Genomic DNA, 27,609 nt, shown 5'->3' with positions numbered 1-27,609 from the left:
CCCCGTTCGCGGGGTAATTGGCCACATAAAGACTTGCATTCTTATTGCTCCTTTGGGAGGCCTCGCTCATCTCTAAATATTTTGAGGTAAAAACATGGAATTTGTCTTATATTTCATTCTATAAGCCTCAAGTCTACCACAATCCCACAACATGACTTCCGAAAGCGATGTTCTCATTTTCGACAATCTCAGCAAAGAGGGCAATATTTGGTCCCATCATGTACTCCGAGTTTTATTCTCACTCCACTACAAAGGAATTCCCTATTCATTTCAAGGGATCGAGTATCCCGACATCATCCCAACTTTTGCGCCGACGGCTCTGGAACCGAAAGATGACCCTATAGAGCCATACGAAATACCGGTGCTCAAGCTCCAGACATCAACTGGCTCTATTTACTACGAAATGAACATTTCAAAAATAATCCAAGCCCTGGAGGAGCTGAAACCCGAACCATCTCTCCGGTATAACACGCCGCGAACTGTCGAATACAGGACCCGTTTCGGGCCAGCGTTTGCACCAATTCTTCAACTCACCGTCGGACACGTGCCTCGCATACTATCAGAGCGCAGCGCCGTGACGTTTTGCGAAAAGCGAAAACTGCGATGGGGCAAACCCGTAGAGCAGTGGCTCGAGGAGCATCCGATACAACAAGGGCTGGCTGTGGCGGAGCCTCGACTCAGAGAGCTTGGCGATTGGCTTGAAGCAGTTCCCGGGCCGTTTGTCGATGGCGATGGCCCTGGCTATGCGGACTTTACTATTGCAAGTTTATTGGCGTTTGTGAGGGCTGTTGGCCTGTCAGACGTTTTCGAAGCGGTGCTGGGCTTCCATCCTGCGATTCGGGGATTGTATGACGCTGTTGAGGCGACTCAAAGAGGGAATGTTTGGTGTCAGTACCTGTTTGAAAACGGTAAATAAACTAGGTAGTTTTGCACTGTAGTGCTGGGTTTGGCAGCGCCATCAAGAGTAGTTTAGCAATGCCAAGATCTGAAGACTTGGAGATGCATGCTCACTCGAGGGATGTGAGTGTCGTTGGACTAATGGGCCACCCTGGGGTTATGGCAGTGATGACAATTTATTCTTCAACCAGGGTCTAATTATCTCTGTGAAGACACGCAAATGGTAATAAATCTCATGCATTGTGAACATTCTAGCTCTAAGAGATCACGCTCGAAGCTGAGTAGTGCTGTAGAAGAGCTTGGCATTTTGACGGAGACCTTGCCATAAAATGTAGGTAGGCTCACAGTGGTCGAGGCAATATTTGAGATGCTGCGTGCAATACCTAGCAATAATTAACGGCATCTAATACATCATCCAGCTGTTCAGCATCTCCAGCACCAACTCACCTAAAGCACCAGCTCAAGACCCCCACCAGCCTAAACCTCGGCTATCCACCCGCCTTATTCCGTCATCATCGCCGCCACAGCCATTTCCTCACCAGCTCATCTCCAGCTTCATCTACAAAACTTATCCTCTTCCAACACCACCAACACCACCAAATCAACCAAAAATGCCTCCCCTCCGGCCCCTCAACCTTAACCTCCGCCTCCTTTCCAACAAACCCCTCCACCGCCTCTCATCAACCTTCACCTCCCGCCCAGCACCCCCCAAACTGCCCGCCGCCCAACAAGCCGAATTCGAGCGCCTCCAACGCGCCGCCGCAGTCTCCTCCGCCTTCCAAGACATCCAGGCGCAGACGCAAACCCCTCCCTCGACAGAATCCCCGCGCCACGCAACAAACGTCGCTGCTGCCAGCAGCAAGAACAACAGCAGCGACGGCGAAAGCTCGCTGAACCAGGGCCTGTTCCGCGGCGCGCCGCCCGAGTTTGAGGGCGACACGAATCCCAAGACGGGCGAGGTTGGGGGGGCCCAAGAATGAGCCTTTGCGGTGGGGTGGGGATGGTGACTGGAGCTATAATGGGAGAGTGACTGATTTCTAAAAAAGAGACGGAAGAGTTGAAGAAAAAAGAAGGAAAACGGCAATTGGAAGAAAGTTTTGGGAGAGTGTACGATATGGCCAAGTCGATTTATATGGATTGATAGCTACGGGCTTAAAGAGAAAAAGACATTTCACTATAATCGAGGAACCAACACAATCAGAGAGACGGAAGCATTAAATCGCCATAATCAAGAGGAGAAAAGATACCAACGTCGCCCACAGCGACTTGACTTTGTACACTATAATACCTAAATAGACGTAAAATGAAATGAATCATGTACCATTACTATAGCTACATACACATGTACACACATCATAATGAGTAGAGAGAAGAAAAATAATTCCTCCATGCCGCAAAAGATGGGAAAACGAAACATGACAAAATGACCCCTTTTTTTTACATTCCCACAACCCTCCTCTGAAAACGAAGAAATCATCAAGCAAATTTTTGTCCATCCCGCTAAAATTTTTTGTCTTGCCCTTCCGTCCATAAATACACAAAAGCTCCCCGTGAGCTTTTTTCCCTTCTTCCCTTGAAAGATTTCCTTTCCTATGCAGAGCAACAAAAAGCCTTCGTTAAATGGTCGTGAAAATGATAAGGAAAATAAAACAAGGTAATTAAAAAAACAAATAAATGGTTGAGCGGAATGAACAGGAAACATTGGATGAGCAAGCTACTTTTCTTCGACAGCAGCCACCTTTTCTTCATTTCCCATATCCCTCATCTCAACGTCCTTGTCCTGGTCGTGTCCCTCAGACTGGACTTGGCTCATCTTCTCATCGGGCTGGTTCTCCTTGTCGCCTTCGCTGTGTCGGCGCTTCGCGTCCAGAGAATCGTCTGCGGGATTCCTATTCACCCAGTTGCCAGAGATCTCACTGCCCAGACTGGGTTTGGCATCCAGGCTCTTGGTCATTCCTGTAATCATTATATAATTGACCGCCTGCTCCCTCATGCGCTCTCGTCGGCCCTTTCCACGCAGTCGAGCCTGGGGTTGGGCTCCATTCTGCACCCAGCGGATGCTCTTGACCATGTAGCTTAGTCCATCGTGAACGGCGTGTCGAGATCCGTATTCGCCGCCAAATTCTCGGCTTGTAATACCATAGCGCGTAGAGGCGCCGTATTTGACGAGTCGAGGTAATATCAAAACAGTAACGTGTAGGTCGCGCTCGGTAGGGACAATCATTGGACCAGCGACAGGAGGCGTGGAGATGAGACCCTCGGATGTGGCATTCGCGGGCTCGCTTTCTTGGTTCTTAACCCTTCGGCGCTTTGTCTCTCCATTCGCACCTTGATCCAAGTCCAGCAGAGACGTGTCGACGTCCTCGGTCCATTCTCCCTTGATCCATCCTCCGTGAATGCATGCCGCCACCACATCTGAGTCGTCAGTATAGACATCTGTGCCCCATAGAAATGCTCGTGATGTAATCTCCTCTCGAGCAATCGAAGATAGATGGATACGCGAGACTTTGACGGTCAAAGTGCAGTTTTCTTTGCCCTTGATGAGATCGTACGGCAAGGGTTTCGGGTTCGACGAGAAGCCCCGGTGAGTGGGGGTATGCGGGAGCAGCCGTCCGGCTTTCAGTTCTGGCTCATACATGAAATCGCCCAGGTGGTGACGGGGTTGGCGAGCCACCTGCTCTAGCACAGCTTTGGATGACACAATCGTTCGCGGTTTTGGTGGGAGCGGCGCTGGAGGACTCTGAGCGGCCTTTGGAGCCTGGGCTGGCTGCGTGATTCTCGCGGCATGATGATGGTGATGGTGGTGATGATGGGGCGCAACGGCTGGTGTCTTTTCGGTCGGCGAGGTAGTCGGAGTGGCGCCTTTAAAGTTTTTGAATGCGGTGATTCCAACAGTCGGAGAGGCCGCTCCTTCGGTCGCGTGGTGATGATGATGGTGGTGGCTGTCACAAGGTTAGCCCAACGAGGAAAAACGAGGTGGGATAAAAAAAATTGGAAACCTACTGGTGATGGTGATGCGCATGTCCCCTGATGCGCTTCGCGCCACGTCCTACTGGCGTCAACCTGCCCGAGCTTTCATCGTCACGGCTCTCTTCTGTATTCAACTTGCGCCGTCTGCCCCTGCCCTTGGTCGCGCCATCTGGGCCCGCGTCTGGTGCTGGAATTTCAGAGTCTTCTCGCTTAGCCAGCGCAGCATTGATGTACTGGGCCATTGGCGCAGATGTAACAGGGCTTGAGATGCCGCCCATGCTGCCCACACCGCTGCCTATGCCCGCAAACATGCGGCCAAACTCACTCTTAATGCCTGGCTCTGCAGCAGGTCCCGGCTGCTGAGGCTGTGCGCCTTGAACAGCTTGTGGGAGCGGGGAGACGCGCCCTTTGCGGTTAATCTCTTGGATAGCAAGCAGATTACGTTGGTGGATGCCCGATCCTCCCGACGGGTCATCGACATTTCTGTTTCGTGAGGGATCGAACTGATGGTGGCCATGGCCGCCAGCAACACCAAAGGGCGCGGACGAAAGAGGCGGCGGCGCTTCATCGAGAGGTCGCGGTCTAGGTGGCTGTTGTTGTTGTTGTTGTTGTTGTTGTTGCTGCTGCTGCTGCTGCTGCTGCTGCTGTTGTTGGGAGTGGTGAAGCTCCATTCGCGCGCGGTCTGGAGACTCGTGTGGCTGAGGCGGGCCGGCAACACCAGACGAGCTGGGGGGGTAGGCTGGATGTGGCGCTGGGGGGGAATCTCTCTGGAGGCGCTGTCGGGTATGCTGAAGGATTATGGGGTGCGTAGGGTCCAGAGGCGGGAGGATAGTCTGGGTGGGCGCGCTGATGCTCCAGCGTCGCGGCTCTGTAGTTGACTTCGGGTTCGGGTCGTCCCCAACGAGGGTCCCGAGGATCGCGTCGGTCGAGCAGTTCGGCAGGGGGTGGGCCGTAGGGGGCAGATTGATGTACCGGGGGTTCGCGATGCGCCTGATCATGTGGCGGCGGAGGTGGTCGATTGGGATCGCCTCCGGAATACGCGCGCTCCCTGCCTTCTCGCTCCCGCTGCTGCTGCTGTTCCAATCCAATCGTAGCTGCCCTTTCCCTCTCGGCCCTGTAGCGATCGTCGTAGGGATAAGGTCTCAAGCCGGTCCTATCGCCGTACTCCATACCTGGAACGGGCCGCATGCCTTCCTCCCGGCGGCCATACGCATCTTCTGACCCTGGCGCCCTCCCGATATCCATCTGCCGTGGCGGCATGGCTCCGTACGGTCTGGGCTGCGCAGCATTCTGACCAGGAGGAGGTGGCCCTGTCGGTATCCTTGCTTGTTCTCTCGAAGGGTCGACCGAGCTTGATGGGTGTCGCGAGTGGTATGGCTGTTGTGGCTGCTGCTGCTGCTGCTGCTGCTGCTGTTGCTGTTGCTGTTGCTGTTGCTGTTGCTGTTGCTGTTGCTGTTGCTGTGGTGTGCCATACCTTTGAACATCTGGGGGCGTAGCGTACTGGCCTCGGGGAGAAGGCGCAGCACCGACTCGGGGATCGACTCGGGGATCGTATGGTCGCTGAAGCTCGGGTGTTTGAGGACGTCGGAAGGGGGGGTATTCGGAGGATGCAGAGTGCATTCGAGGCGAGGCTTGCATAGCTGATGCGAAGCCAGGACCAGAGGTCGAGGCCGATGTGGGAGCCGAGTGCGAAGAGTAGTGCTGCGCTGATGAGGCTGGAGGCTGGGCATCTCGCGAGGCTGGAGGCGGGCCGCCAAGCATGGACGAAATCGACATGGAGCTCCCGCCATTAGAAACGGAGCCAGACCGTGCGATGGAGCTCAAGACGGGCAGATCACGGCCAGAGGGGAAAGCACTTGGCGGCCCGACAGCGACTGGCGGAGGCCGTGGCGGCGGCGGTGCGTATCCCATGGCGGCGTGTGGCTGCTGATGCTGATGCTGATGCGGATGCTGATGCTGGTGTTGGTGCTGCGAATGCGGCCCTGGTTGCTGGGGAGGCGACGAGGGCGGCGGCATGTTGATGTTGCGACTGAGCTCGCGGGCGGTGGGCAGCGACGAGGCGCTCTGGGCGCGCGAATGGCTGGGCTCTGCAGGATAGTCGCGGACGGCGTGCGAAGGGCGGTGGTAGGGCGCGTCGGAGATGCGTCGCTGGTGCGCGGCATATGCTGGGCTGGGGATGCGATGCGAGGGGGGCCGCGGGAGGCGCCGGAGCGTGCGTCGACGGAGGGAAATGCGGTCGCGATGCCGAAGCGCTGTGGTTGTGGTTGTGGTTGTGGTTGAGGTTGTGGTTTTGGTGATGGTTGGGGTAAAGAGCTGGCGACCGTCTTGGATCCATAGTGCCGAAGTTTTGGCTGCTAGCTCGAAAAATGCGACCCGGGCGTGCGGAGCGATCCAGCGGCGATCAATCGGCCTCTGCCTGAGACTGTGCGAGCCAAGCCCTGGCTGTGCAAAGGAATGCGAGGCGAGAGGCACACGAGAGGCGACGATGTTTGTGCAGAGTCGGGCCTGGAGGCTGGGCTGGTCGTGCCGCCGAGGAGCTGCAGAAGTTCGCCCGTGGACATGCACCCGGCAGCCACTGGTTGGTAGGCGTCAAACCGAAAGTTTTTTTTTCGCAGGGCCGGGCTAAAGCAGTGCGAAAAAAAAAGCTGCTCCCTGCGTCACGATTGAAATGCGAAATGTTATGGATGGGATGGCAAGAAAAAAAAGTTGCGGGCCAGCCACTGACAGCACGAGATCGCCAGGCGCTAGAAACGTTCAGCTCAGCGCCAAGCTCCCCCTTTGTTTCGCCCGAGCAGCCGCAATTCAGCTTTAAAAACAGAAACGGCGGTTGACGGCGGCAGAGGCCAGTCCACTTTTACTGGCACAAGGAAGGGAAAAAAGAAGTTGTCATGGAAGAAAGAGGCTCGAGGCTGGGAGAAAAGCCAGATGACAGGCACGGCAGCGTCCGAACGGGCCAGTCAGCCGTGCAGGCAGGGATGGCGAGCTGCTCCCCTGTTTGTCGAGCTTCACTGGAGTTGGGCGCAAGCGTGACGAGATGCGCGAAACTTGTGTGAGGGGGGACCCCTTGGAGGCGGCCTGTGGGGGCACTGCTGCTAGCAAAAGCGTGGTTGTGGTGCCAGTCTCAGGTACCTCCTCGTGTGCGTACGGCACTCGCGTGTCCTCTTTTTATTTTTTTTCGATGTTTCTCGCTGGTGGCCAGTGATGGTGCTTGCTCCCAGTTCGTGTATGTGAGAGGCGTCGGGAGAGGAGAGAGAGGTGTTGGATGGGACGCGAGATGATTGGTGGCAATGGTTACTGTCGACGTCTCGTGTGCATCGTGCTCGAATCGAATGGCTGGGAGCTCGGGCTTTTCTCGCTCGCTCGCGGCTATGTATCGTTCATAGGAGAGGGATTGTGCGGCTGTGGTGATTCGGCGATGGCGGTAGAATCAATTCTGCGCATGTCAATGAAGAATGTAGCCGATTTCCAGATTCCCGTCGGCCTCAAATCTAGCGATGCGAGCTGTTGCAAGAGACAGACGGGCTGTGGCGGCATCAGCGTCGAGCAGAGAATTGGCTTGGAGCTAGCGGGCGCGGATCCCGGGGCAGGTTTTTGCTTGGCGCCAACGCAGGAGCTTTATGCGGGGAAGCTCCCACAAGTGGCTGCGTGTAGCGCATGGACTGCCTGGGCAACGCCTGGAGCAGGTGTATAAAATGGCTGAGCCCTGCAGAAAACGGATTGATCTCACTTGAGGTCGAAACTACAGAAACCGCATTGTTTGAGCATCTACTCATGGATAATGTTGATTGCGGCATATGAAGCAAAAGAGGCTGCACGTGTATGCACACCACAAGAGCGCATGTTGCCTTGTGGGGTTGCATGCTGTAGTACTACGTCTCCCTCTCTCTCCTGGATGGCTGCGAAAATGGCTCATTGGCCCAGAGTCAATCGAAGCTCAAACAGACGACAAAAGTCAACATGGCTAGAAGGGTGAATTACGAGCAATACTAGTACATATGATCTGCGCTCTGCCAATCTCCACCTCGTCGCGCCACATCTGAGACAATCTTGAGGCTGACGGTTCATCGTCTTGGAAGATCCCAACTCGCCATGGAGCCGAAAACAAGGCCAAATGCGAGAAAGAGCCAGACAAAGGATACTGTGACAGCCTCTTTACACGCAACAACGACATCCTCCTAAGCAAAGAGAGCCGCGTCGCCAGGCCTGGCCACATGCTGTAAAAACAAACAAACACCTGCTATAAACAAAACCACCCTCAGCCAGCCCCTCTCCAGGAACCAGGCCAGGCCCCTGGTCGCATCACCCGTCGATGCGCTGGACGAAGCTAAGGCAGATATCATGCACGCATTATAACCGACTCGACTCAGAGGCCGCTCAGTGGCTCGCCAGGCAGCCCGCATGCAGCTGGACCCTTCACCGCTGGACCAGACGCCCGATTCGGGGCAATGGCGCCGGCAAGTAACGGCCAGCGTTGATTCCATCCCATTGTTTTTTGCCCTCGTTTCTTTCTTTCCTGTGGACAGACGGCAATGCACGTATGCGCAAACGCCTTGTTTCAATTTGCAGTCTTACGCAGTGACATGCCGAGCAGAGTTTACGAACCCCTGGCCTGGCTGGCCCCCGCAAAAAATCAAGATTTTTCGCACAAAAGAAACTTTAAAATGAAGAGAGGGAAAGCACATGAGAGAGAAATATCAAGGGTCTCAGGGCACGTGTAACGCAAACGAAAAAAACTCTCCATCCATCCTAGCAATGTGGGCTGGTGGTGGGGAAGACAGCCCCCTCGGAAAAAAAGAAAAGAGTGCAAAAATGAAGGAGAAAAAAAGAAAAGAGAACATTGGGCAGAATCGGCAAATGGATGTTCTGGCGGTGAAAGAACGCGCGCCGAATCAAATCGACGCATCATGCATCACTTTCTCCTTCTCACAGCACAGGCTGCCTGCATGTCGCGTAGATGCACCACCTCATGCGAGTCGACGGAGCACGCAATTTACGGCAGAGGCGACATGCACATGAAAGGTCTCAAGCAAATCTCTCGTTGGCGTCACGGCGTCTGCATGCATGCATGTAGGCACATGAATGCGGCAGTGTGGACGCGTTGGGCTGCCATTTCTGTTTCTCCTCGTCTTTGCGTCGGCGGCTCCACACAGCCATGGCATGGCAACTGTGTGACACCGGCATCGAGTCTGTCTCTTGATATGGAGATATGGGCCAGATATGGACCAGATACGGACCAGTCAGTGTGGGGTTTTGGCGCTGAGCGTTGGTAGCGGCAGCGAGAGTCTCGGACGCCCGACGAGCCGCTGCAACTTGAAGTCAGTATGTCTTGATGTACGGAGCATGTCATAGCCATTTCTCGCAGCACGAAAGCATTGCTGGCAAACACCATCAGCACTTGGCCTGTTCTCTACGTGGCAGCTGAAGAATGAGAAGAAGTACCGCGGTGAATTAAAATTCACCCTATCTGGACCAGATGGTTCATCATGTTCTTCTCAGCATATATAGAGAACGGGACATTTGCACCTTTCGTGATCATGGTCTATGCGTTACACTTGCACATGCTCTCATTCTCCAGTCCCTGCTTATGATATCAGGGTATAACGACGCTCAGCTATTCGCGTCTTTCAGGTCGTATCATCCAGCAAGTTCTGGGCAGTAGAATGAAGCCATATGCCATCAACCACCAATACAAAATAATGCCATGTTTCACGGTGGCACAGCGTGTTTGCCCCCTCGGAGTGCTGTACGAGCAAGCATGCGGCTCGCCGTTTTTGATCTGAATGTGCCCATCAGTGCAACTCTCCGATTACCAAGCCGGAAGAGTGTTTATCTTGTGTTATCATGATACGAACCCTCCAAGCGTATAGTATATCGATGGTTTCATGTCTGGATGATATCGCACCAAGTTGCTTGCATTCGCACAGATATCAGTGTGTGGTTCCATCTCCAATGAAGAGAGTTGACCAAGACCGCTTTTCACATTTCAATGGACTTGGAGATCACTCTTCCGGCGCAAGCTCGTCCTTCTAGCTGCACATCTTTATCAAATTTCTTGGCTCTATCGAGATACTGGAAGCCTCTAGGGTGACTCAACTATGAAGAACTTGATCCTACACTCAGCCAATTGATCGTAATTTGAACCCGTAGATGAGCTACTAGCTTTGTCCTTTCTTTTCTTTTTCCGTATCAGACATGTTATTGGCCATTGGGCGTCGATGTAGTTTCTCAAAACAGGGTCAAGAAACTTGCTTCTCTACTGAAACTCCACTCCACTCGACTCTGTACTCGTACGTTGATTTCCAGCCATAAAAGTCCATACTTGTCGGAAAGAGACGCATGTGAGACCAAGTATGGAAATGAAGAGCGGCAATGCATCGTGAACAACTCACATATCCTTGGAATGCGCCCAGATCACCACGCAGCAACGATAACGCCCTCCCCGTACAAAAACGCTTGGCAGGCTGGAAGCACCCTGCGCAATGGCGCATCGCCATCTGCAGGGCTCTATAAATGTTTGTGAGGCACATGCGAGACCTCCGAGACACCTCGTCATACCCAAGACGCTCCACCAGGCGCTGCGGCAAGAAATGAAATGAGGGGGCTTGGCCCAATTATAGCAAGATATGAGCTCTGTTCGCAAGACACGAGCTCTGTTCACAAGAAGATGGCTCTGTTCACAAGATTAAATTACAAATTTACTTATCTTAATGTCTAAACACGCAGTCACACGATTGGAAATCCACTTTGTATCAACACCTGTTTCGTCACATATATAGCCTCCTTCTGCCTCCAGCAAAGCCCAAAATGAGAAACCACTCTTCTATATCACGCTCTTTGTTCTTCAGCCAAACCATCCGCCATCATGCCTTTCCCCACCGTTCGCGTTGCTGCCACCCAAGCCGAGCCCGTCTGGTTCGACCTTCAAGGAGCTGTGGATAAGACTTGTAAGCTCATAGAAGAAGCAGCCTCGAACAAGGCCGATCTGGTTGGATTTCCCGAAGTCTGGATCCCAGGTTATCCATGCTGGATTTGGTGAGTCAATACGGACAGAATATCTAATGTACTCAACCCTCCAGTATAAACTAATTTTGGTCCATGTCGTAATTCAGGGGTCGAAATGTTGATTTTGATCTAAATGTGCAGTACATCAAAAACTCCCTTCGCCTGTACTCTCCGGAGATGCAAAGAATCCAAGATTGCGCTCGTGGGAACAATATCGCAGTCTCGTTGAGTTTTTCAGAGAATTGCAATAACTCGCTCTACATTGCTCAAGCTCTAATCGGGCCAGATGGAGAGATCAAGGTCCATCGTCGAAAGATGAAGGGGACTCACATGGAACGCACAGTATTTGGCGACGGCTCTAGTCACGCTTTGAAGAGCGTCGAAGAGCTCCCATTTGCCCGCGTTGGCGCGTTGAGCTGTTGGGAACATTTGCAGCCGCTGCTCAAGTACAACGCCATTACGCAGAATGGAGACATTCATGTTGCGGCTTGGCCTCCGCTGTCTAATAACGTTGTTGGAGATTTCGGCGCTTATGCTATGACTGCAGAAGGTACGCATCAGCTTTCCTCTTGGTATTTTGTGCGCTCGGCTTTGCTAAATATTACCTTGAAGGGTCTCAAACACTCTCGCGTACTTATGCCATGGAATCTGGGTCATTTGTGCTTCACTGCACTCAAGTGATTACTGAAAAAGGCATCAAGGCCATGAATACAGGTGGACAACCCATCATGTCAACCCCAGGAGGTGGCCACTCGGTTGTTTTTGGCCCGGATGGCCGAGTCATGACAGAGGCCATCCCCGAGGACGAAGAAGGTATTATTTACGCCGAGTTGGACATGGACGAGCGGGTCCGGACCAAAATGTTTGTCGATTCTACGGGACACTACAGCCGCCCCGACGTCCTCTGGTTGGGTGTCTCGCCTGAGATTCCAACTGTAGTCAGGCCGCAGCGGGCCGGAAATGCCAGTGAACAAGTCGACTGGTGAATAATGAAGGATTGGATTGAGGGCATATAGCGCTCCTCACCAAATACCGTCTTGGAAAAGCCAAAGTAAGTGACTTTACGAGATGATGGAGGATCTGAGCCATGGGAAAATTGAACGAGGCTTGGAAAATGATTTGATATAAACAAGATACGATTATCTTCACTAGAATGCGATTAATACATGTGCTTAGCTATGAAGTAGTACTAATACATCAATGAACACTGGCTATCTACACAGCTCAGGCATTTTGAAACACAATTAGACAGCGAGCTATATCACTTGGAGTTCTATTAATAGATGTAGATACTAGCCGATGCCGTTGCGATACGATTTCGCTTATGCGGCCGGCTGTGCCGACAGACAGAATGACAGGCCAGATGACGTGCAACTATTAAGAGCATCAGTCAGCACGTTATCGGGATGATACACGTATACTGCTTCACGAACTTTTCTGCCAGGAATTGCGCTTCAGTCCGTCGTTGCGTTTACGTGAAACCATATACATCACGTTTCGCCAATCCGGGTCAATAGGGATCAAATTGATTAAAAGTTATCCGCCTGGAATCATAACGTATCAGAGCTATGGGCTAATTCTAATGATATCAAGCTGAGAATCTTGTGCATCGGCCAAACACCACGAATCTCTGCGCCCGACCGTCGGCAAAATCTCTAGCCCGATGTAGTCTGATGACACGTACATGAGATGTGTCAAGACAAGATCAATCACTGTAGATTGTAAGATGACATTCTCCAAGAAACAAGGCGAAAGAAAAAAACGGTGCTTAGTAGATTCCCTATCTGACTAAGGTGTGGCGTGTGACTCTGGTGAATGAAGCAAAGAGCTTCATCTTCTTAAAAGCGTCATTTACACACGCTAACCGTCCGCTACGGGCGAATGGTCCTCCCGAATACTGCGATTCCTGTCTGTCGGCCTGTTATGCCGCCGGAAGTAGGTTTGCCATCTCGCCGCTATAGAAGCTCATCAGGCTTGTTATATACTTGATGTGTAGCTGGTGAAATGTTATTAAACGCCAAGCCGCCTTCTTGGTTTCATAACATGCTTTCATTTTCATCTAGTCACATAATTGTTATTTTCATTCAAAAAATAAAAATATCATATCCCTGAAACAATCATCATGATGCGACACGGAGTTACGGTACCGGCGCTTCTATTGACATTCGGTGAGCGACTGCAGAGTAGTGGTGTATTTGCTGTAGACTGAGTGGCATAACCGCTGACAATTCCCAGCATCAAGTCTAGCTCTCGCACAAGAGATTGACAACCAACTTGAGCGCAGAAAATACCATTTAAACGATCCGGGCCCCGAGAACTTCAGAATCTGGAACCGAGAACGAAATGCACACGCTTGCATCATGTCCATCGTCTTCATTGTGCTCTACCCTCTGGGCGCAATCTCTCTCCACCTCCCTATCCTACACATCCCATATCTAAGGAACACATATCTTCAAAACAAAGTCATGGCGATGCACGTTCCGATCCAGCTGATAGGGTTCGTCATGATGATTGGAGGCTTTGGGCTCGGCATCAAAATTGCTTCGCGCGTTGGCTATCTCAGCCATCCAGTGCGCGCCCACGTCGTCATTGGTTTCGTTGTCGTTTGCACAATTATACTCTTTCAGCCCCTCCTGGGGATTCTGCAGCACAGGTACTTCAAGAGGACGGGTGGCAAGAGCAAATTTGCATATATGCACCGCTGGCTGGGACGGAGCGCCATCGTCACCGGCATGATCAACACGGGGCTGGGGTTTCAGCTGGCTCAAAAGAATGTGATAATCCACACGAGCTCGTATGTCAGGAGTTATGTCATTCTTGGTATTTTGGGAATGATCTGGGTTCTTTTGGTTCTTTATGATGAGCGAAGATGGCGCAAGCAGCCGCCGTTCCAGATGGAGGAGAAGAGGGAGTCACAGGAGCAAGAACAGCCACTGCAAGCTATGACGACGTAAATATAAAAAGGAATTGAAGAACAAGGGGATGCGTCTTACTTTAATAAGATCGCATTTAATGGAACATTTACAGGGGCTTGTTGAAATACTGGCAGTTAATCTTATACATAATAATGAACTTACATATCTGACTCGACCTTGCCTTAGGTTCCGATTGTGACGAGATTCCACATGATTGGATTCGTCTTCTGAGGCTCTTAGATCATTGTATAAATTTTATATTTACAGTTCCCTTGTTATATCATCACAATTTTGCTCAATGTTTCTCTTCTCAGCCTGTGCGCCATAATTTTCTCGCCCTTCGAGGCGCCGACTATTTGGTCGCTGTTACAACAATAACGGGATACTTGACTTCTGCAGTACCATCGTCGAGCATTCTGAACCCGTCCGTCTGCTGCAGCTCGCGCCTCACAATCTCGACGGCCTCATCCCACTTCTCCTCATCTTCCTCGGTCCATCCACCGCTTGGCATTCCCCTCATGCTCCAGACCAGCGTCGTGGCTCGCTCATAGTTTCCGACATTCACAAACATGTGGCACTGCACCACCTTGATGGCCTCCTTTTCAAAGCCACCAGCCTCCACAATGCCGGCTATAAGGCTGGGATCTGTCCACTGCTCGAATGAATCCCATTCCGGCAATATGCCATCCGAGCGGGTCGCCCGAGATGCCTTGCGGATAGGCTCAAGCACGTTGTTATGGCCGAAGCAGTTCAAGAGCAGCGTGCCCCCCGGTTTCAGCGTGCGATGCATCTCCTTGACGGCATCAACGCCGTTATTTCGCGGGCCCACAAAGATCATCGCATTGCCAAAGCTGTGAGTAAAGGTCTCGTCTGGGAACGAGAGCGAGTCGGCGTCCATGACGAGCCCCTCGGCCGGCCATGATGAGGACCCCGCCCGAGCGCGATACGAGTCCACGGCGCCTCTCGAAATATCCGTGCCCGTGATGCTGATGGAGGCTGCTACCCCCGGCGGCAGCGAGGCCATGATGGCGGTCGTCGCAGCACCCGATCCGCAGCCATTGTCATGAATTTTGGCGCCGGCCGGGATAGCCGGGATCTGAGCCAGCGAGACGGCAGCCAGTCGCTCCCCGCCGTCTCTGGCCAGCTCTTTGAAGCTTTCGGGCGTGGGCGGTATCATCTGCCGCGGCCAGAAGGCCTTTGGACGTGCTGACTCAGTCATGGCTTTGTGGAAGAAACGAGGCGTGGGTGTGGGTAGTTTCTATTTCTAGATCCGCGAAGATCTCGGACAATCGGGTCCAGGACGTCAGAGGCGCACGCGTCGTTCTCAGGTTCACGATCTCCTATTAGCCGGGCTCCTGAGCAGAATACACGTAACCACTCCTACTGCCACTCCCACTCGTTTGGATCAGCGTGCATGCAGGGGACCTGGTCCCCCACTCTGGGCACCTCTTTAATACAACAGTCCATGGGCGCGCTGTCACAGAAGACTGATGGAACAAAGGCAGTGGATGAATTCGAATGCATAACATGTACCCGTCTGAATCATGAGCCCTCTGATCCTAGCAAGCAAGTCAGAAGCGATCAGCTGCTTCTTTAAACAACGTTACGATGTTTAGTGAGGAATTGGGCTATGCTACATTGACCTAGGCACAGTATCCGTACATGCATTCTCTCTCTTCCTATACTAGTAGCAACTAAACCGACAGAGTTGATAGGGTAGACCTCAATAGCGTCTGTGCTTAACACGCGCTCTAATGGAAATCAGATCTAAGCTCTTGCCTTTGAGATTAAATCCCTCAAAAAAAAAAAAAAAAAAAAAAAAAAAAAAACGTGGGCAGGCGGTTTGTTTGCTGCGTCAACTCTAGCCAATCGGCTGCAAGAGAATACGGCGTATAGGATAGGCAGGGGTCCTTCTCGGGGGCGAAGCGTCGTACTATCTCAGCCACTCCAGGCACAAAGAGTCGTGGCCATTCGAATAAACCCTTGTTCAACGATCCCAGCTGAGCACTGTTGTTTCGTACTCCGTGCCCCTATCCAAACTGCTTCGGCCTCTCATGACGAGGTCTTTCCGACATTAACCTTGCGTATAGAGCACGTAAGACAGGGCAAACAGTACGAAGAGGCCTCCTGATATTCGAGTCGCTTACTGTATCCGGGCTTCTAGAATTCTGATACGCAGTGGCCGTGGAGTAAAACGCAAACAATCCTTTCGCCGAACACTAGCGAAGATCTAGTGCCTATTTTCTATGGACACTATTCGAATAGATTGCCTCTTTATTGGTGGGCGTTTGATCAGGCGCCGCGCGTGGCGCATAGATTTACTTCCAGAATAACTGTCGTGGTGCCTTTGTCAAGTTACTAGTTGGGGGGATTTGGGCGTATGAAATCCCCACACTATCTGGCTTGTCGAGGGCCTCGACTCATGTACAACCCTTTGTTTGCCAAACGTACCTGCATGGCGCTTATACAGATGCAGACACACGTTTGCTGCGAGGAACGTTGTTCGTGCTTGTGGATATGTATGTAATACCTAGCAGGACAAGCCACAAAGACACAGCTGCGTTTGCAAGGATAGATTGGAGTATCAGCAAAGTAGCACATACAAGCCAGGCTGGCCTCCTATCGAAAAGCCAATAGTCCACTTCCGCTTGCACATCAAACCTAGCGTTTGAATATCGCCGTTTGCGTGGCGAGCCGAAATTCTCTCTCTCTCCTTTCCTCGTGGCCAAAGCACCTCCATGCTCCATAGTTTCTAACCGACGCGCGGCGGAGCGTGCGAAACGGCCAACATGATTTCCGTATACCGTTGCTGCGTCCACTTTCTTTCATCGAGTCTGTCCTTTATTTCCCCCGTGGGTAGCTGATTCAAGATTAAGCAAGAAAAGGAGGTAGGACTTGGCAATCTCAGCAGGTAGGTCCTCATGAGCGCCTGCGCTTTGTACATTTCAGACACACTCGCTCCTCCTTTCCTGGATTTTTGTGCTCCTAACATTTCGAATTTCAAATTAAAGCGCTCGATTTCTTCTACTCTTCAACTCTGCTAGCATTGACGACAACGATTCTTCGCAACAAAACAACAACAACAATCTCTTCGAACCCAACTACCTTTCGACGATCGATATACATCCATCTCAACTCAGATACGATCGATATCCTCGGTTCAGGCATCACGCTTCGACCATGGACCGTGATCAGGTCCTCTCTCAGCGTGCTGTCGAAGGCATGATTGCCGATGGCGACACGATTGTCATTTTCCAGGACCATGTCTTGCGACTCAATGGATGGCTCGACAAGCATCCCGGCGGCTCTCTGGTTATTCAGCACATGGTGGGCCGAGACGCGACCGATGAGATGACAGCGTAAATATCCCCCACGTTTCCCAATTGCTCTCTTCTTCACTGCCCATATGTTCACCCTCCCTGCATCTCAAATACAGTGGCCTGCTATGATGCTGCGCCCTTGATGCAATGCGTAAAACAAAAATAGCACTGAGAACAGAAACCACCGGCTCCATCTGGTTTAAGCTTAAACAGCGTTATACCGTAGCAAGCAAGTGGTGCCTCATTGACGCGGGACGGCACGCGGGGGTTTGCCAAGTTGGATCAAGATCCCTAGACCACCCACCCATTTAGTCCATCATGCTGCTGATTGGTATCCAAGTTGCTGACATTATCTCTTTAACTGCTTTAGCTATCATTCAGCTGCCACGCTGCGAACGATGAAAGGCTACCGGATTGGTCGAAAACCGATGGGTCCATGGCTAAATAAGACTCCTCCAGTCAGGGGCGGCGTCTTCCGACCATACAGCCTCCACACTGAGCCGGAGATTCCGGACTCGTCAATCTGGATCTCAGAGCCGGAAAGCCTTTCAGATGATGCCGAAAATGATTCGTCCGACGATCTTCTAAGCGACCGCCTAAGCTCCTCATATACACCTGCGACTCTGTCTCCATGCAGCACCCCTAGCTTGACCGGCGTTGACGTACCAAGTGCCGGCATCTCTCGTCTAAGCTTGGACAAAGGTCTTAGTCTTCGCAAACGCATAGCTTCACCTGCCTCATCTACTACTAGTGCTGCTGCTCCGCCGACCAAATGTCCTGTCCAATACACGGATTGGGCCGTGCAACAAGGGGTCGATGAGGGCATGCGCGACTACCCGTCTGTAGATCCCGCTGTGCAGCAAGGTATCGTCAACAGGTACCGAGCTTTGCATCAACAGATACGCGATGAAGGGCTTTACAGTTGTCGATATATCGAATATGGCAAAGAAATGATTCGATACACGAGTCTCTTTATTGGCTTTCTTACTGCTTTATACTTTGAGTGGTACATGACTTCAGCCGTTATGCTGGGGCTGTTCTGGGTTAGCATTGCTGTGTTTCTTCTGCCAAAGAGAATATGCTAACATAACATCGCCGAATTCTAGCATCAAATCATGTTCACTGCTCATGATGCTGGCCATCTGGCCATCACTCAGACATTTACCGTCGACACGCTCATCGGCATGTTCGTCGCCGACTTTTGCTGTGGCCTGTCCATTGGGTGGTGGAAGAGCAGTCACAATGTCCATCATCTCATCACCAATCAACCCGTAAGTTGCTGATGGCTCATCCCTTCCGCCGCAGAGATCAATCATAGACTAATCTTATAATTCAGGAGCACGATCCCGACATTCAGAATGTTCCTCTTTTCGCCACCTGCCCTTCCTTCTTTCGATCACTTCGTTCCACCTACTACAACAACTTTGTCTTCGTCTGGGATGCTGCTGCTGATCTCATTGTTCCATACCAAAAGTATATCTACTATCCCATCATGGCCCTCGCCCGCTTCAATCTCTACCTTCTCTCGTGGCTACACCTGCTATCTGGCAAATCATCTTCGCTGGGATCTACGAAAGCATGGTGGATTCGACCAACAGAAATCGCATTCTGCAGCTGCTACTGGTTCCTCTTTGGGTACTGCCTTGTTTGGCGCGCACTACCGACTTGGACTATTCGTGTGGCCTTTGTTCTAGTGTCGCATATTGTCACCATGCCTCTGCATGTCCAAATTACTCTGTCGCACTGGGGTATGTCGACATCAGACCTAGGCGAGTCCGAGTCATTTGCCCAACGCCAGCTACGAACCACCATGGATGTGGACTGCCCTGCCTGGCTTGATTTTATTCATGGAGGCCTGCAGTTCCAAGCCGTCCACCATTTATTTCCACGAGTACCACGACATAATCTCCGAAGAGTACAGACGCTCGTCAAGGAATTCTGCCAAGACACTGGTGTTCCCTATTCTATTCTGGGCTTCGTTGACGGCAACCAAAAAGTTCTTGGCCGTCTTGATGAAGTGAGCGAACAGCTCAAAATGATGTTGGACTGCCAAAAGCACATGGCTGAGACCGGGGAGAGCGGATTACACTGAGATGCTGTCACGGCACCCAGTTCTGTCATCCATGTCTTTGGCGAAGCTACTTTATTATCGTTTTTAGAGGGAGGGTAAAAAGGCGTTATGGTAACTTTGAATTGTTATTGGCATTACGAGAGGCGAGACGTGGATTAGAGTCTCTTAGATCTTAGCGTGGGTAATACGTTTTATAGACCGGTTATGAGGCTCTTATAGATCTTATGTATACATGAGCGTCAAAAGAAGAAAATGGACCGTTATTGACTTGCAATGTCTCGGATATCATGCTGTATTAGTCTTGATAGTAATGAGAATCCCAAGAGAACCAATCCAGTGTGCTTTCAAATGATCGCTTACGTGTACGATGTGGAGCGTCATCAGACTCTAAACACCCCAATATGTTTTCGATATCAATATTGTCAAACCCCGGCTGCGCAGTACTATCCTGATCACTGACATAGGCCATGAAGGCGTCAGTATACGACTCAAAGTCAACCTCCCTTGACAGGATATCCATTTCTTGGACAGGAGTGTCTTCTGAGCTTGTGGTTGCTATAGTTGACTCGATGCTTTGGACACTTGAACCCGCATGTTCTCTTGATGTGATGAAGCGAGCTAAATTATAGAAGACGAGAGCAGTGCTCTCTAATTTAGACGAAGCTTCGGGAAGGGATCTGAGCCGTTTCATACTGTTGAAATAAGTGGCGGTTCGATTTAGCAATTCAAGGTCTTGATTCACGGTTGGTGACGAGGGATGCTTTATGATGTGACCGAAGATTGTAAAGAATGGCGTGAATGGGTAGTATAATAACTGCCTAGGAAATTGTCAGGCCTGGCAATCTGGAGATTGACTTGATAGCACACACCACACTAGCCCGTTGTACACATGGGTTGAGTTTGATACCAGGCCAGGAAGCAGCTCAATGGCATCTCGAGCAGCCTGTGTACGGAGCTCTTTGTTATTTTCGTCTTTGCGTAGTAGTAGTATTAGGATGTGAAAATACTGGAATCGCATGGCGCGGATGCCAATCATCATTTCTTGGAGTTGGTTGGCTGTTGAGCTGGCCGATTCTGTGTCGATGGCTTTCAATAGTAGCTGTCTGTAAGTTAGAACGGAAGCTTGAAGCGTCGAACTCCAATGGTGGGAAAGAGACTCACCTCGTTGGTTACCGAATCCCACGACTGCAGCTGAGCGATCAAATTATGATGGACGACCGACTTTGTAGGGTTTGCTAGAAAATCCAGCGCAGCCCCGGTCATTCTTGCTAATTGCATTTCGTGGATAAAGTAATGGGCGCCAAATGATGAAGTAATAAGTCCATCCTCTGTTTGTATGGGCTCTTTTCGATGTGGATGGTACTTTAAGAGATACTGGAAATCAGGTAGTGGCACATTTTCGTAGATGGTGGTTGGAAGCAACATGGGTCGACCGAATGCCAGTGAACAGGATTTATCCACGGAAAAGAGCGACCAAAATAGTGTCAATCGACGCTGACGCTGTTCGTAGCTACCGCCTTTGAGGCTGTGTAATCCGACTGCTTGAGCTTGGCGACAGGCATGGCCTACGAGCATCCATGACAGATTGGGTGAAGCATATTGTTCGCCGTGGCACCCTAACAACATGAGCGCCTGTATATTTGTCTCGCTGGGCTCTAGAAAAATCCTAAAGTCGTTTAGTGCCAAGTTTGTGTTTTTCTTGAGATTTTCGGCAATATCTGCTTGCGAGGCATCGTGTTGTAGAAGACTGAGGAGAATGAAGTTAATGTAGACGATCCAAGCGCGCTGAGATAATGTGGCGGGATTGAATATGGCATTTAAGAGCGTTTCTTCGGACGGTGTGATGAATAATACTTCGGCAAGCTGCACGTTTTGGAGAAAGTCTGATATCGTTAGTCTTGTGATCTGATAACCGATGGTAAATGAGGGTAGACATGCAACTTATTAATCTATATCCGATGGGCTTTGAAGGTATTGAATAACCATTAATGAGCTCAAAAGACGCTGCATCATTATAAGGTGGTTGGAGATTAATTGTAGTCAGAGACTTAGAAAGATCTTGCAGCGCAGTGGAGGCTGCTTGGTGCTCAGCGAGTGGTTCATGTACTGATTGACTCCTGATCGACTCTAAATGCCTAGACGCTTCACCCAAGTAGGCGAATGAATGTGAATCATCCAAGGTGAGCTCGGGACTATCAAATGCTTCGGCTGGCGGCTGATGTGATGGCGCCGCCTCATGCTGTGATTTTGTCGTGATTGAAGGGGGTTCGGAATCCGCATTCTTATTGAGAGAGGTATTGATTGTTTCGGAGAGAGTTTCTAGGGCTTTCTCAACACGAGATAGACGCTGGTCGACGCCTTTGGAGTATTGAAATGATGTGCTTGCTGCTAACTTGGCCGGCTCATTTCTATCGTGTGCGATTAGACTTGGATCAGCTCTGAAGTATTGTGGTGACATACACGGGACATTTCTTGTCAGATTGGGCGATTGGATTTTGCCTGTGATAGATGCATTCGCCGGGCCAAGGGCGGCATGCTGCACATTTAGGAATCTCTCTCGAGCATCTTCTTTAATTAGCAATCTTGGCGGAACATGCAGCTTGGTACACCAACTTGATCTTCTTCTGCCGACAGTGGGTGCACTATAGATGAATGGGCATCAGCTACAAGGAACGATAGCGACCATTATGGCAAAATGCGACGTACCGCAAATCGTGCTAGTCCTGCATTTTTGGTAACCGGCATTTTCTGGCTCATGATGACATGGGAAGTTGGACGAAGCTGGTTTGTTCCTCCGGTGATTCCAAGACAATGGAGAGTTAAGCCAACCATGTGCCAGTAACGAATTCCGGTTCCAAGACCTTTCATTGGCTACGTCCGGAGTTTATTTGCTGCCCCCTTACATAAGTCCGGGCTCGTCCAATTAGCGTTTGGGGTGGCGTGGACGTGGTGCAGTTGAGACGATTTCTAAACAATCGCCTTTGTTTAAAATGCATGAAGCTACACCGCTAGATATTCATCATGTGCAGAATGATAGATGGTAGATTATTCAGTGCTACAGTAAATGATAGCTAGATTATGGGGCAACGATGCTGATGGTGATGGTAAACTACATCCACACGCAGAATACAGGTTAACCGCGACCACCTACTTACCAAAGGCTTAACAGTATTTATTAGCTGGCGAATTCTCGTTTGCTAAAATATGAAGAGAGGTTGGTTATCTTTATTTTTTATTATGAAACTTTGTTTCTAGTATTACACACAATTCTCTCCTTGCTTTTCTGAGCATCGAAAGCGGTAGGGAATGCCGTTTATGGATACATGCAGCTTGCTTCATAAACCCCAATAAATATCCTACCGGCAATGCGGTATTCATCAGATCCCGACCCCTATCTTTAGAGTATCATTTCTGGCACATAAATCTCCGAATTATTGACGTTGCAGCCTGGGCTATACGGAGTGCAGGCGTGGGGCTATCTGCGACGTGGAAACATCCGGCGATGCATCGTCTTATTGGTCGAAGCTGGAACAAGATTTCCGGAATTCAAGCTGCGACTCATAAAGAAAAGTATATATCTACTATCAAATCGTTAGTCTATCGTCAATACTCCCTACACCCTTCATTATTGCTCTACAACTCAGTCTCAGCACACATTAAACTATTATCATCATGTCAGTCCCGACAATTGCCATTCTCGGAGGCGGTCCCAGCGGCCTTGCTCTCGCTCGGCTGCTGGAGTGCAACAAAATCGACTATGTTGTTTATGAGCGCGATGCCTCTTCGCTGATGGAAGGACAAGGGGGTTCGCTCGACATCCACGGAACAACCGGCCAGCAGGTTTTGAAGGAAGCCGGCCTGCACGATGAGTTTAAAAAGTATGCGCGCTGGGAAGCGGCAAAGACAATCATCCAGGATAAGAACGGCACCACCCATCTCGTATCTGGAGAAGATCAAGACGAACCGGAGATTGACCGTGCCACGTTGCGCAAGATCCTCGTCGAGTCTATCCCTCCAAGCAAGATTCGATGGAATCATGCTGTTAAAACCGTCGAAAAGCTTGACAATGGGGATATAGCGATCAACTTTGTCAATGGCACTTCTACCAGCGGCTTCAAACTGGTTGTTGGTGCGGATGGTGCGTGGAGCAAAGCAAGGCACTTGGTAAGTGAGAAGAGCTTCTGGATGTACCTATATATAAAACGAATGCTAACTATGAATCAGCTCACTTCTGCGAAGCCGCAATATTCCGGCAAGCATTATATCGAAGGGAAAATCTCCACCTCGAATCCATTTCATCCGACTGTAAATAAAAAGTTCGGTGCCGCAAGTCTCATAGCTTTGGGAGAAGGTAAACAACTTTCAGTCACCGAGATGGGAGATGGGTCTTACCGCGTCTACCTCGGCTTGGTTGTCCCAGAGGATTTTGCCAAGAGCGCCGTGGATCTCTCCAAGGCAGATGGAGATGCTGCTCGCAGTTTCTTCATAACTAACGCCGACTTCTTCGGAACCTGGGGCTCTGAGCTCAAAGACATTATTGCAAACTCGCAAGGCGCTTTCAAGGCCTGGCCCCTTTATCACCTTCCATCTAGTGCACTATGCTGGAGCCATGTTCCTGGCGTAGCCCTCATCGGGGATGCTGCTCACCTGTCTACCCCGTTTGTGGGAGAGGGAGTCAACTGCTCGATGTTCGACTCTCTGGTGCTGGCTAGACAGATCGTGGAGCACGGTGTGGGAAATCTAGACGCGGCAGTGGAGGCATATGAAAAAGACATGTTTGAGCGCGGAAAGGACTTGATAGAGAGAAGCAACGGGACTGCCAGTCTCTTATTTGCGCAGGATGCTCCGAAGCCACTGCTGGATGTCATTGCAGTGTCACAAGCGTGATTGACAACTTGATCAGTTTGCAGCAGATTGATACCAAGGCACTCCCTTGGGAGCTAGATTCAGAGCATTGTGTTACTTTCGTATTTTCTTCGTTCTCAATGACCACATATTCATCCCACTTATTAGTTAGAATTCGCCAGCTAGGTTGGTCATTGAAGTGACCAAGAGCTTCATGCGACAATTTAGATGATCTAGATTCACGTTACATCGTTATTGGTACAATACAATACTCATTCATTCATCATTTTGGTATCTATGCAGGCTTTATCTTGTACGATTTACTAACTAGTCTTTGACAGCTTTCTCCATCTTGATTTGTAAAAAGTCTCGCCCATATTTCCACGCTCCTATACAATTTTTACCACTGTTTCGTTTTTATCTCGTATCACTGCAGCATAGGACCAATCATCATTATCCCTTATAATGGAAACCTTTACATCTCCTTCTCCAGCTACCTCTTCTGCTTGTTCTGGCTCTTGTGGCTCCGCTTGGTCCTCTGAACTCGCTACAGGCGAGCTTTTAATTTTACCATCTCTATAAATCGTCGTCATTAATCCGTCAATTGTGAGCTTTACTCTAATACCCGCTGACTCGCTGGGATGCGTCAAAATGATGGCAGCGATTGCAAATAGCACAACGCCCAGGACGTAAACGAGTTTAAAAGCGATCAAAAGATAAAAGGGAACAGTCGGGACCCGTGTGAGTAGCAAGGTTGAGCGAGACTGCTCAAGCAGATTTGCTCGGCTATCTATGGCGCCGATTGAAAGCGATAATGCGAGGTGGGCGACATAGTTTGCGGTTATGGTTGAAATCTCGGCAGAGCTGTTGCTGACACTTGCCAAGTTCGTTGCAACTTGCATCAGATCATTTGCATGTTGATCAGACAAAGGGGCGGAGAGAATACCGCCCATGGTATCATTCACAAGCGTAGTGTTGAGGCTGATTACAGAGCCGTTGACCCAAGCATATGTAGCCTCGTAAAACGTCGCGGAGCAGTTAAGAATCCAATTGAATACGTTAGGAATATTAGAACTGGCAACAATCCCGCTGTCGCTGCCCAAAGTTCTGGAATCAATCTGTACTCTTGTAGCCCAAGCAGCAAAGTACACCGGGTTCTGGAAACTGAAGCGGGTGGTCTCGGTCAAGCTTGCGTTGGTGAATAATCTTGCGCCTGACGGGTTATAAAATATTTCTGCATCGTCCGGATTGTTGTCAGGTTCGTTGAAATCACCCTGAAGTGCGCTCGTGCAGTTGTAATCCGAGTTTCCAGCTTCAATGTTGGTGTTTTGTACGCACTTGTATGTTATCGACTGGCACTGAGCGGATGCTGCGAAAGTGCTGGCTTTATAATCGAGACCTGATGATATTGCTGCTGCATCTGCGAGATACAAGATCATCTGCGATGGGCTTGCTGCGAATTGGTTCACAACGTTGGTGGTGGAGACGTTGTTTGCGATTTTGAAGCCCTCGCTGCTGGATTCAAGGATGCTTTCCAGCGCCATAACTCCAATGTTGCATGGTGTACCCTCATCGGCGAGTTTTATGCAGTCGCTTGAGTTATTTAGTCCTCGACTAAATGAGTGGGTGGGAGGGCTGATGACTTGTAATTGCGTTTGTTCCTTTGGGACGACAACAATGCCAAACCACGTATCTATGACGGGAATTATAAAACTGATGAAGGGTTAATAATGAGTACTCAGATATCTTATCTAAGAATCCTCGTTGTCTAATATGGACTTTGATACGTACCCCAAGAGTGTTGTGACAGTAAGAGTAATGAAAACAGCCAAAAGAGGACCGTTAAATCTGTTACCCTTCTTCACTCTATAGCATATAGAATCCCACGTGCCCTGCCAACCGCTGAGAAGCAGCCCTAGCATAATGGACATTTGCTTTGGTGTCAGGAGTTTAGCATCTTGTTCGTTTTGTGTTATCTTGTGTATGGTATTCGCCGCGAAAAATGCGGCAATTCCAGTAACAGCGCTCGAAAGATATGGAATGAACTTTCCAGTCACAGAAGCAATGGTAGTGAGAGACGACGGATTGAAGTCGATATAGTATGCGTTTGAGCCTCCCGTCTGCACTAGACTATCAAAGTTGCTCGACGGCGCGGTATTGCTGCTAGAGGGAGCAGCTTGGAATTCAGGTAAGCCGGTGTTGATAATTACGCGGTGTTTTAGAGTCAAGCCGATAAGAACTCCAGTCACAGATAATACGAGCAGGCTAGGTATCGCTGCTGCAAGAATGATGGACGTGTAAGCGCCGGTTCGAGGCTTTTCATCTTGTTTCTCAGTGACTGCCACTTCGGCCTTTTGTAAGTTGGAAGAATACGTAGAGTATTTGGGTTTAGCCATATTGATACGCCTACCAAGGCAGGCCACACAGAGTAAGAGATAAAGAAAAAGAAGAAGTTGTTTGCCAGAGAAAAAAACCGCTAGATACAGGGCTTCTGGGCTCAAATATTTTTCTTCAGTCTTTTAGGCAATTTGTGTTACCCCAGCATGGTGCTCTGATTAGCGCTACGTGGGCGGCTGAGAAGGAAGCCTTGGGAGCAGGGAATGCGATCCAACAGTCAACTCGGCTAAGCCTCAAGCCCCCAAACCAAGGCCCCTTGCATTTAGCATGGGTATTTATAGAGGAAACGGCAGTTATTGTCAAACTAAGAGGCGGGGCGACGACATCCTACCACGCCACCGATACTTGTAAACAAGTTATAAATCAATTGTAGACCAGTCAGTTGGGCTAGTCAAGAACATCAGAACTCTGTTGTGAAGCCGATCCTACGCTCTTGTGACACCGGAGCCTTGCCACGTAGTACGAGGAGGATTATCCAGGCCATAGATGGGGGCACAACTAAGCATATGACAAGAAACGCCTTGTAGAATCTAAAAAGTAATATGGGCTAGGCATATCGTTCTGTCGAATGGCAAACTAGGCTCTTATGTCGCGCTTATATATGGGACCACCTCGCTTTGTTGTTAATCTGAAACTTTCACGCCAGCTGTTGCGTTGCCAATAGCTTTTCAGATGCCGAAATTCTGGCTCCTACGCATCGGATCTTTTTGTATACCCACCTACCTATATGTACATGTACGTAGCTTCCGCACCAGTCGCGCCATCGGCCAACAATTCTCAAATCCTTTTGCTCTTCTTCTGAGGCGAAACTTCTTTTAGATAGGTCTTACATACGGAACCACTAATTACCCCTTGTATCGGAACATGAGATAGACTATAAATAGTAGATGTTTCGCGCATTCCAACACGCGAGAACATATTACATGCCCGTCTGTACTCATAATCTACTCGGACTTTGGAAAATAGCGCCCCTCCACTAAATGCTTTGGCGCCGCAACCGTGATACCATTACCAATTCATATGCCGAGAACGATGACCATAAGAAATAATTGCTCTCATGGTTTTTGATACGATGAGTACTCTTGTAGCGCTCCTTAAGATCAACATTGCGCCTTGTGAACTCTTTTCTCTGCACGGACATCGTTCTCCCCTCAGGGCGTAACATAACTGACTTATTGACGCATTTGCCAAT

General features: G+C 50.1%; 12 protein-coding genes across 13 annotated transcripts; 7 read left to right on the top strand and 5 right to left on the bottom strand.

Annotated features, from left to right (window-relative positions):
- Positions 1–151: 151 nt before the first annotated feature.
- TrAtP1_010355 (uncharacterized protein) lies at positions 152–916 on the top strand (the record flags this gene model as incomplete). Its single annotated transcript, XM_014089769.2, has 1 exon — positions 152–916. The coding sequence occupies one exon, from the start codon at positions 152–154 to the stop codon at positions 914–916; it is 765 nt and encodes a 254-aa protein (XP_013945244.2).
- Positions 917–1,421: 505 nt separating this feature from the next.
- TrAtP1_010354 (uncharacterized protein) lies at positions 1,422–2,217 on the top strand. Its single transcript, XM_014089569.2, has one exon. It carries the CDS (start codon positions 1,509–1,511, stop codon positions 1,875–1,877), a length of 369 nt encoding a protein of 122 aa, XP_013945044.2. The 5' UTR covers positions 1,422–1,508; the 3' UTR covers positions 1,878–2,217.
- Positions 2,218–2,611: 394 nt separating this feature from the next.
- Positions 2,612–4,178, bottom strand: TrAtP1_010353 (uncharacterized protein; the record flags this gene model as incomplete). The annotated part of the gene is made up of 2 exons (XM_014089770.2): positions 2,612–3,839; positions 3,901–4,178. 2 exons carry the CDS (start codon positions 4,176–4,178, stop codon positions 2,612–2,614), a joined length of 1,506 nt encoding a protein of 501 aa, XP_013945245.2.
- Positions 4,179–4,449: 271 nt separating this feature from the next.
- TrAtP1_010352 (uncharacterized protein) lies at positions 4,450–7,389 on the bottom strand (the record flags this gene model as incomplete). The annotated part of the gene is made up of 1 exon (XM_066114671.1): positions 4,450–7,389. Exon 1 carries the CDS (start codon positions 5,881–5,883, stop codon positions 4,450–4,452), a length of 1,434 nt encoding a protein of 477 aa, XP_065970768.1. The 5' UTR covers positions 5,884–7,389.
- Positions 7,390–8,547: 1,158 nt separating this feature from the next.
- TrAtP1_010351 (uncharacterized protein) lies at positions 8,548–8,883 on the top strand (the record flags this gene model as incomplete). The annotated part of the gene is made up of 1 exon (XM_066114670.1): positions 8,548–8,883. One exon carries the CDS (start codon positions 8,548–8,550, stop codon positions 8,881–8,883), a length of 336 nt encoding a protein of 111 aa, XP_065970767.1.
- A 1,846-nt stretch (positions 8,884–10,729) lies between these two features.
- TrAtP1_010350 (uncharacterized protein) lies at positions 10,730–11,855 on the top strand (the record flags this gene model as incomplete). The annotated part of the gene is made up of 3 exons (XM_014089578.2): positions 10,730–10,899; positions 10,977–11,419; positions 11,482–11,855. 3 exons carry the CDS (start codon positions 10,730–10,732, stop codon positions 11,853–11,855), a joined length of 987 nt encoding a protein of 328 aa, XP_013945053.2.
- A 1,136-nt stretch (positions 11,856–12,991) lies between these two features.
- Positions 12,992–13,823, top strand: TrAtP1_010349 (uncharacterized protein; the record flags this gene model as incomplete). Its single annotated transcript, XM_014089771.1, has 2 exons — positions 12,992–13,037; positions 13,105–13,823. 2 exons carry the CDS (start codon positions 12,992–12,994, stop codon positions 13,821–13,823), a joined length of 765 nt encoding a protein of 254 aa, XP_013945246.1.
- On the bottom strand, positions 13,699–15,445 carry TrAtP1_010348 (uncharacterized protein). The gene has a single exon (XM_014089772.2). The coding sequence runs from the start codon at positions 15,001–15,003 to the stop codon at positions 14,137–14,139; it is 867 nt and encodes a 288-aa protein (XP_013945247.1). The 5' UTR covers positions 15,004–15,445; the 3' UTR covers positions 13,699–14,136.
- A 1,227-nt stretch (positions 15,446–16,672) lies between these two features.
- On the top strand, positions 16,673–19,449 carry TrAtP1_010347 (uncharacterized protein). Its single transcript, XM_066114669.1, has 5 exons — positions 16,673–16,695; positions 16,796–17,143; positions 17,475–18,147; positions 18,211–18,375; positions 18,441–19,449. Exons 2-5 carry the CDS (start codon positions 16,965–16,967, stop codon positions 19,194–19,196), a joined length of 1,773 nt encoding a protein of 590 aa, XP_065970766.1. The 5' UTR covers positions 16,673–16,695; positions 16,796–16,964; the 3' UTR covers positions 19,197–19,449.
- Positions 19,433–22,005, bottom strand: TrAtP1_010346 (uncharacterized protein). Of its 2 annotated transcripts, XM_066114667.1 has the most exons (7): positions 21,882–22,005; positions 21,789–21,817; positions 21,636–21,740; positions 21,114–21,583; positions 20,337–21,058; positions 20,045–20,274; positions 19,433–19,993 (listed from the first exon to the last, which is right to left on the bottom strand). In XM_066114667.1, the coding sequence occupies exons 1-7, from the start codon at positions 21,930–21,932 to the stop codon at positions 19,471–19,473; spliced, it is 2,130 nt and encodes a 709-aa protein (XP_065970764.1). In that variant the 5' UTR covers positions 21,933–22,005; the 3' UTR covers positions 19,433–19,470. The 2 variants fall into 2 exon arrangements, with proteins under 2 accessions (XP_065970764.1, XP_065970765.1); XM_066114668.1 differs by having other exon boundaries at positions 19,433–20,274.
- Positions 22,006–22,847: 842 nt separating this feature from the next.
- TrAtP1_010345 (uncharacterized protein) lies at positions 22,848–24,062 on the top strand (the record flags this gene model as incomplete). Its single annotated transcript, XM_014089774.2, has 2 exons — positions 22,848–23,339; positions 23,400–24,062. 2 exons carry the CDS (start codon positions 22,848–22,850, stop codon positions 24,060–24,062), a joined length of 1,155 nt encoding a protein of 384 aa, XP_013945249.2.
- A 217-nt stretch (positions 24,063–24,279) lies between these two features.
- Positions 24,280–26,628, bottom strand: TrAtP1_010344 (uncharacterized protein). The gene is made up of 2 exons (XM_014089775.2): positions 25,812–26,628; positions 24,280–25,733 (listed from the first exon to the last, which is right to left on the bottom strand). The coding sequence occupies exons 1-2, from the start codon at positions 26,414–26,416 to the stop codon at positions 24,410–24,412; spliced, it is 1,929 nt and encodes a 642-aa protein (XP_013945250.2). The 5' UTR covers positions 26,417–26,628; the 3' UTR covers positions 24,280–24,409.
- Between the last annotated feature and the right edge of the window lie 981 nt (positions 26,629–27,609).

Source organism: Trichoderma atroviride, chromosome 5 (assembly GCF_020647795.1).
Source record: "Trichoderma atroviride chromosome 5, complete sequence".
NCBI lineage: Eukaryota > Fungi > Ascomycota > Sordariomycetes > Hypocreales > Hypocreaceae > Trichoderma > Trichoderma atroviride.
Note: the sequence above shows the minus strand (reverse complement) of the source record. Positions and strands in the feature narration are given on the sequence as shown.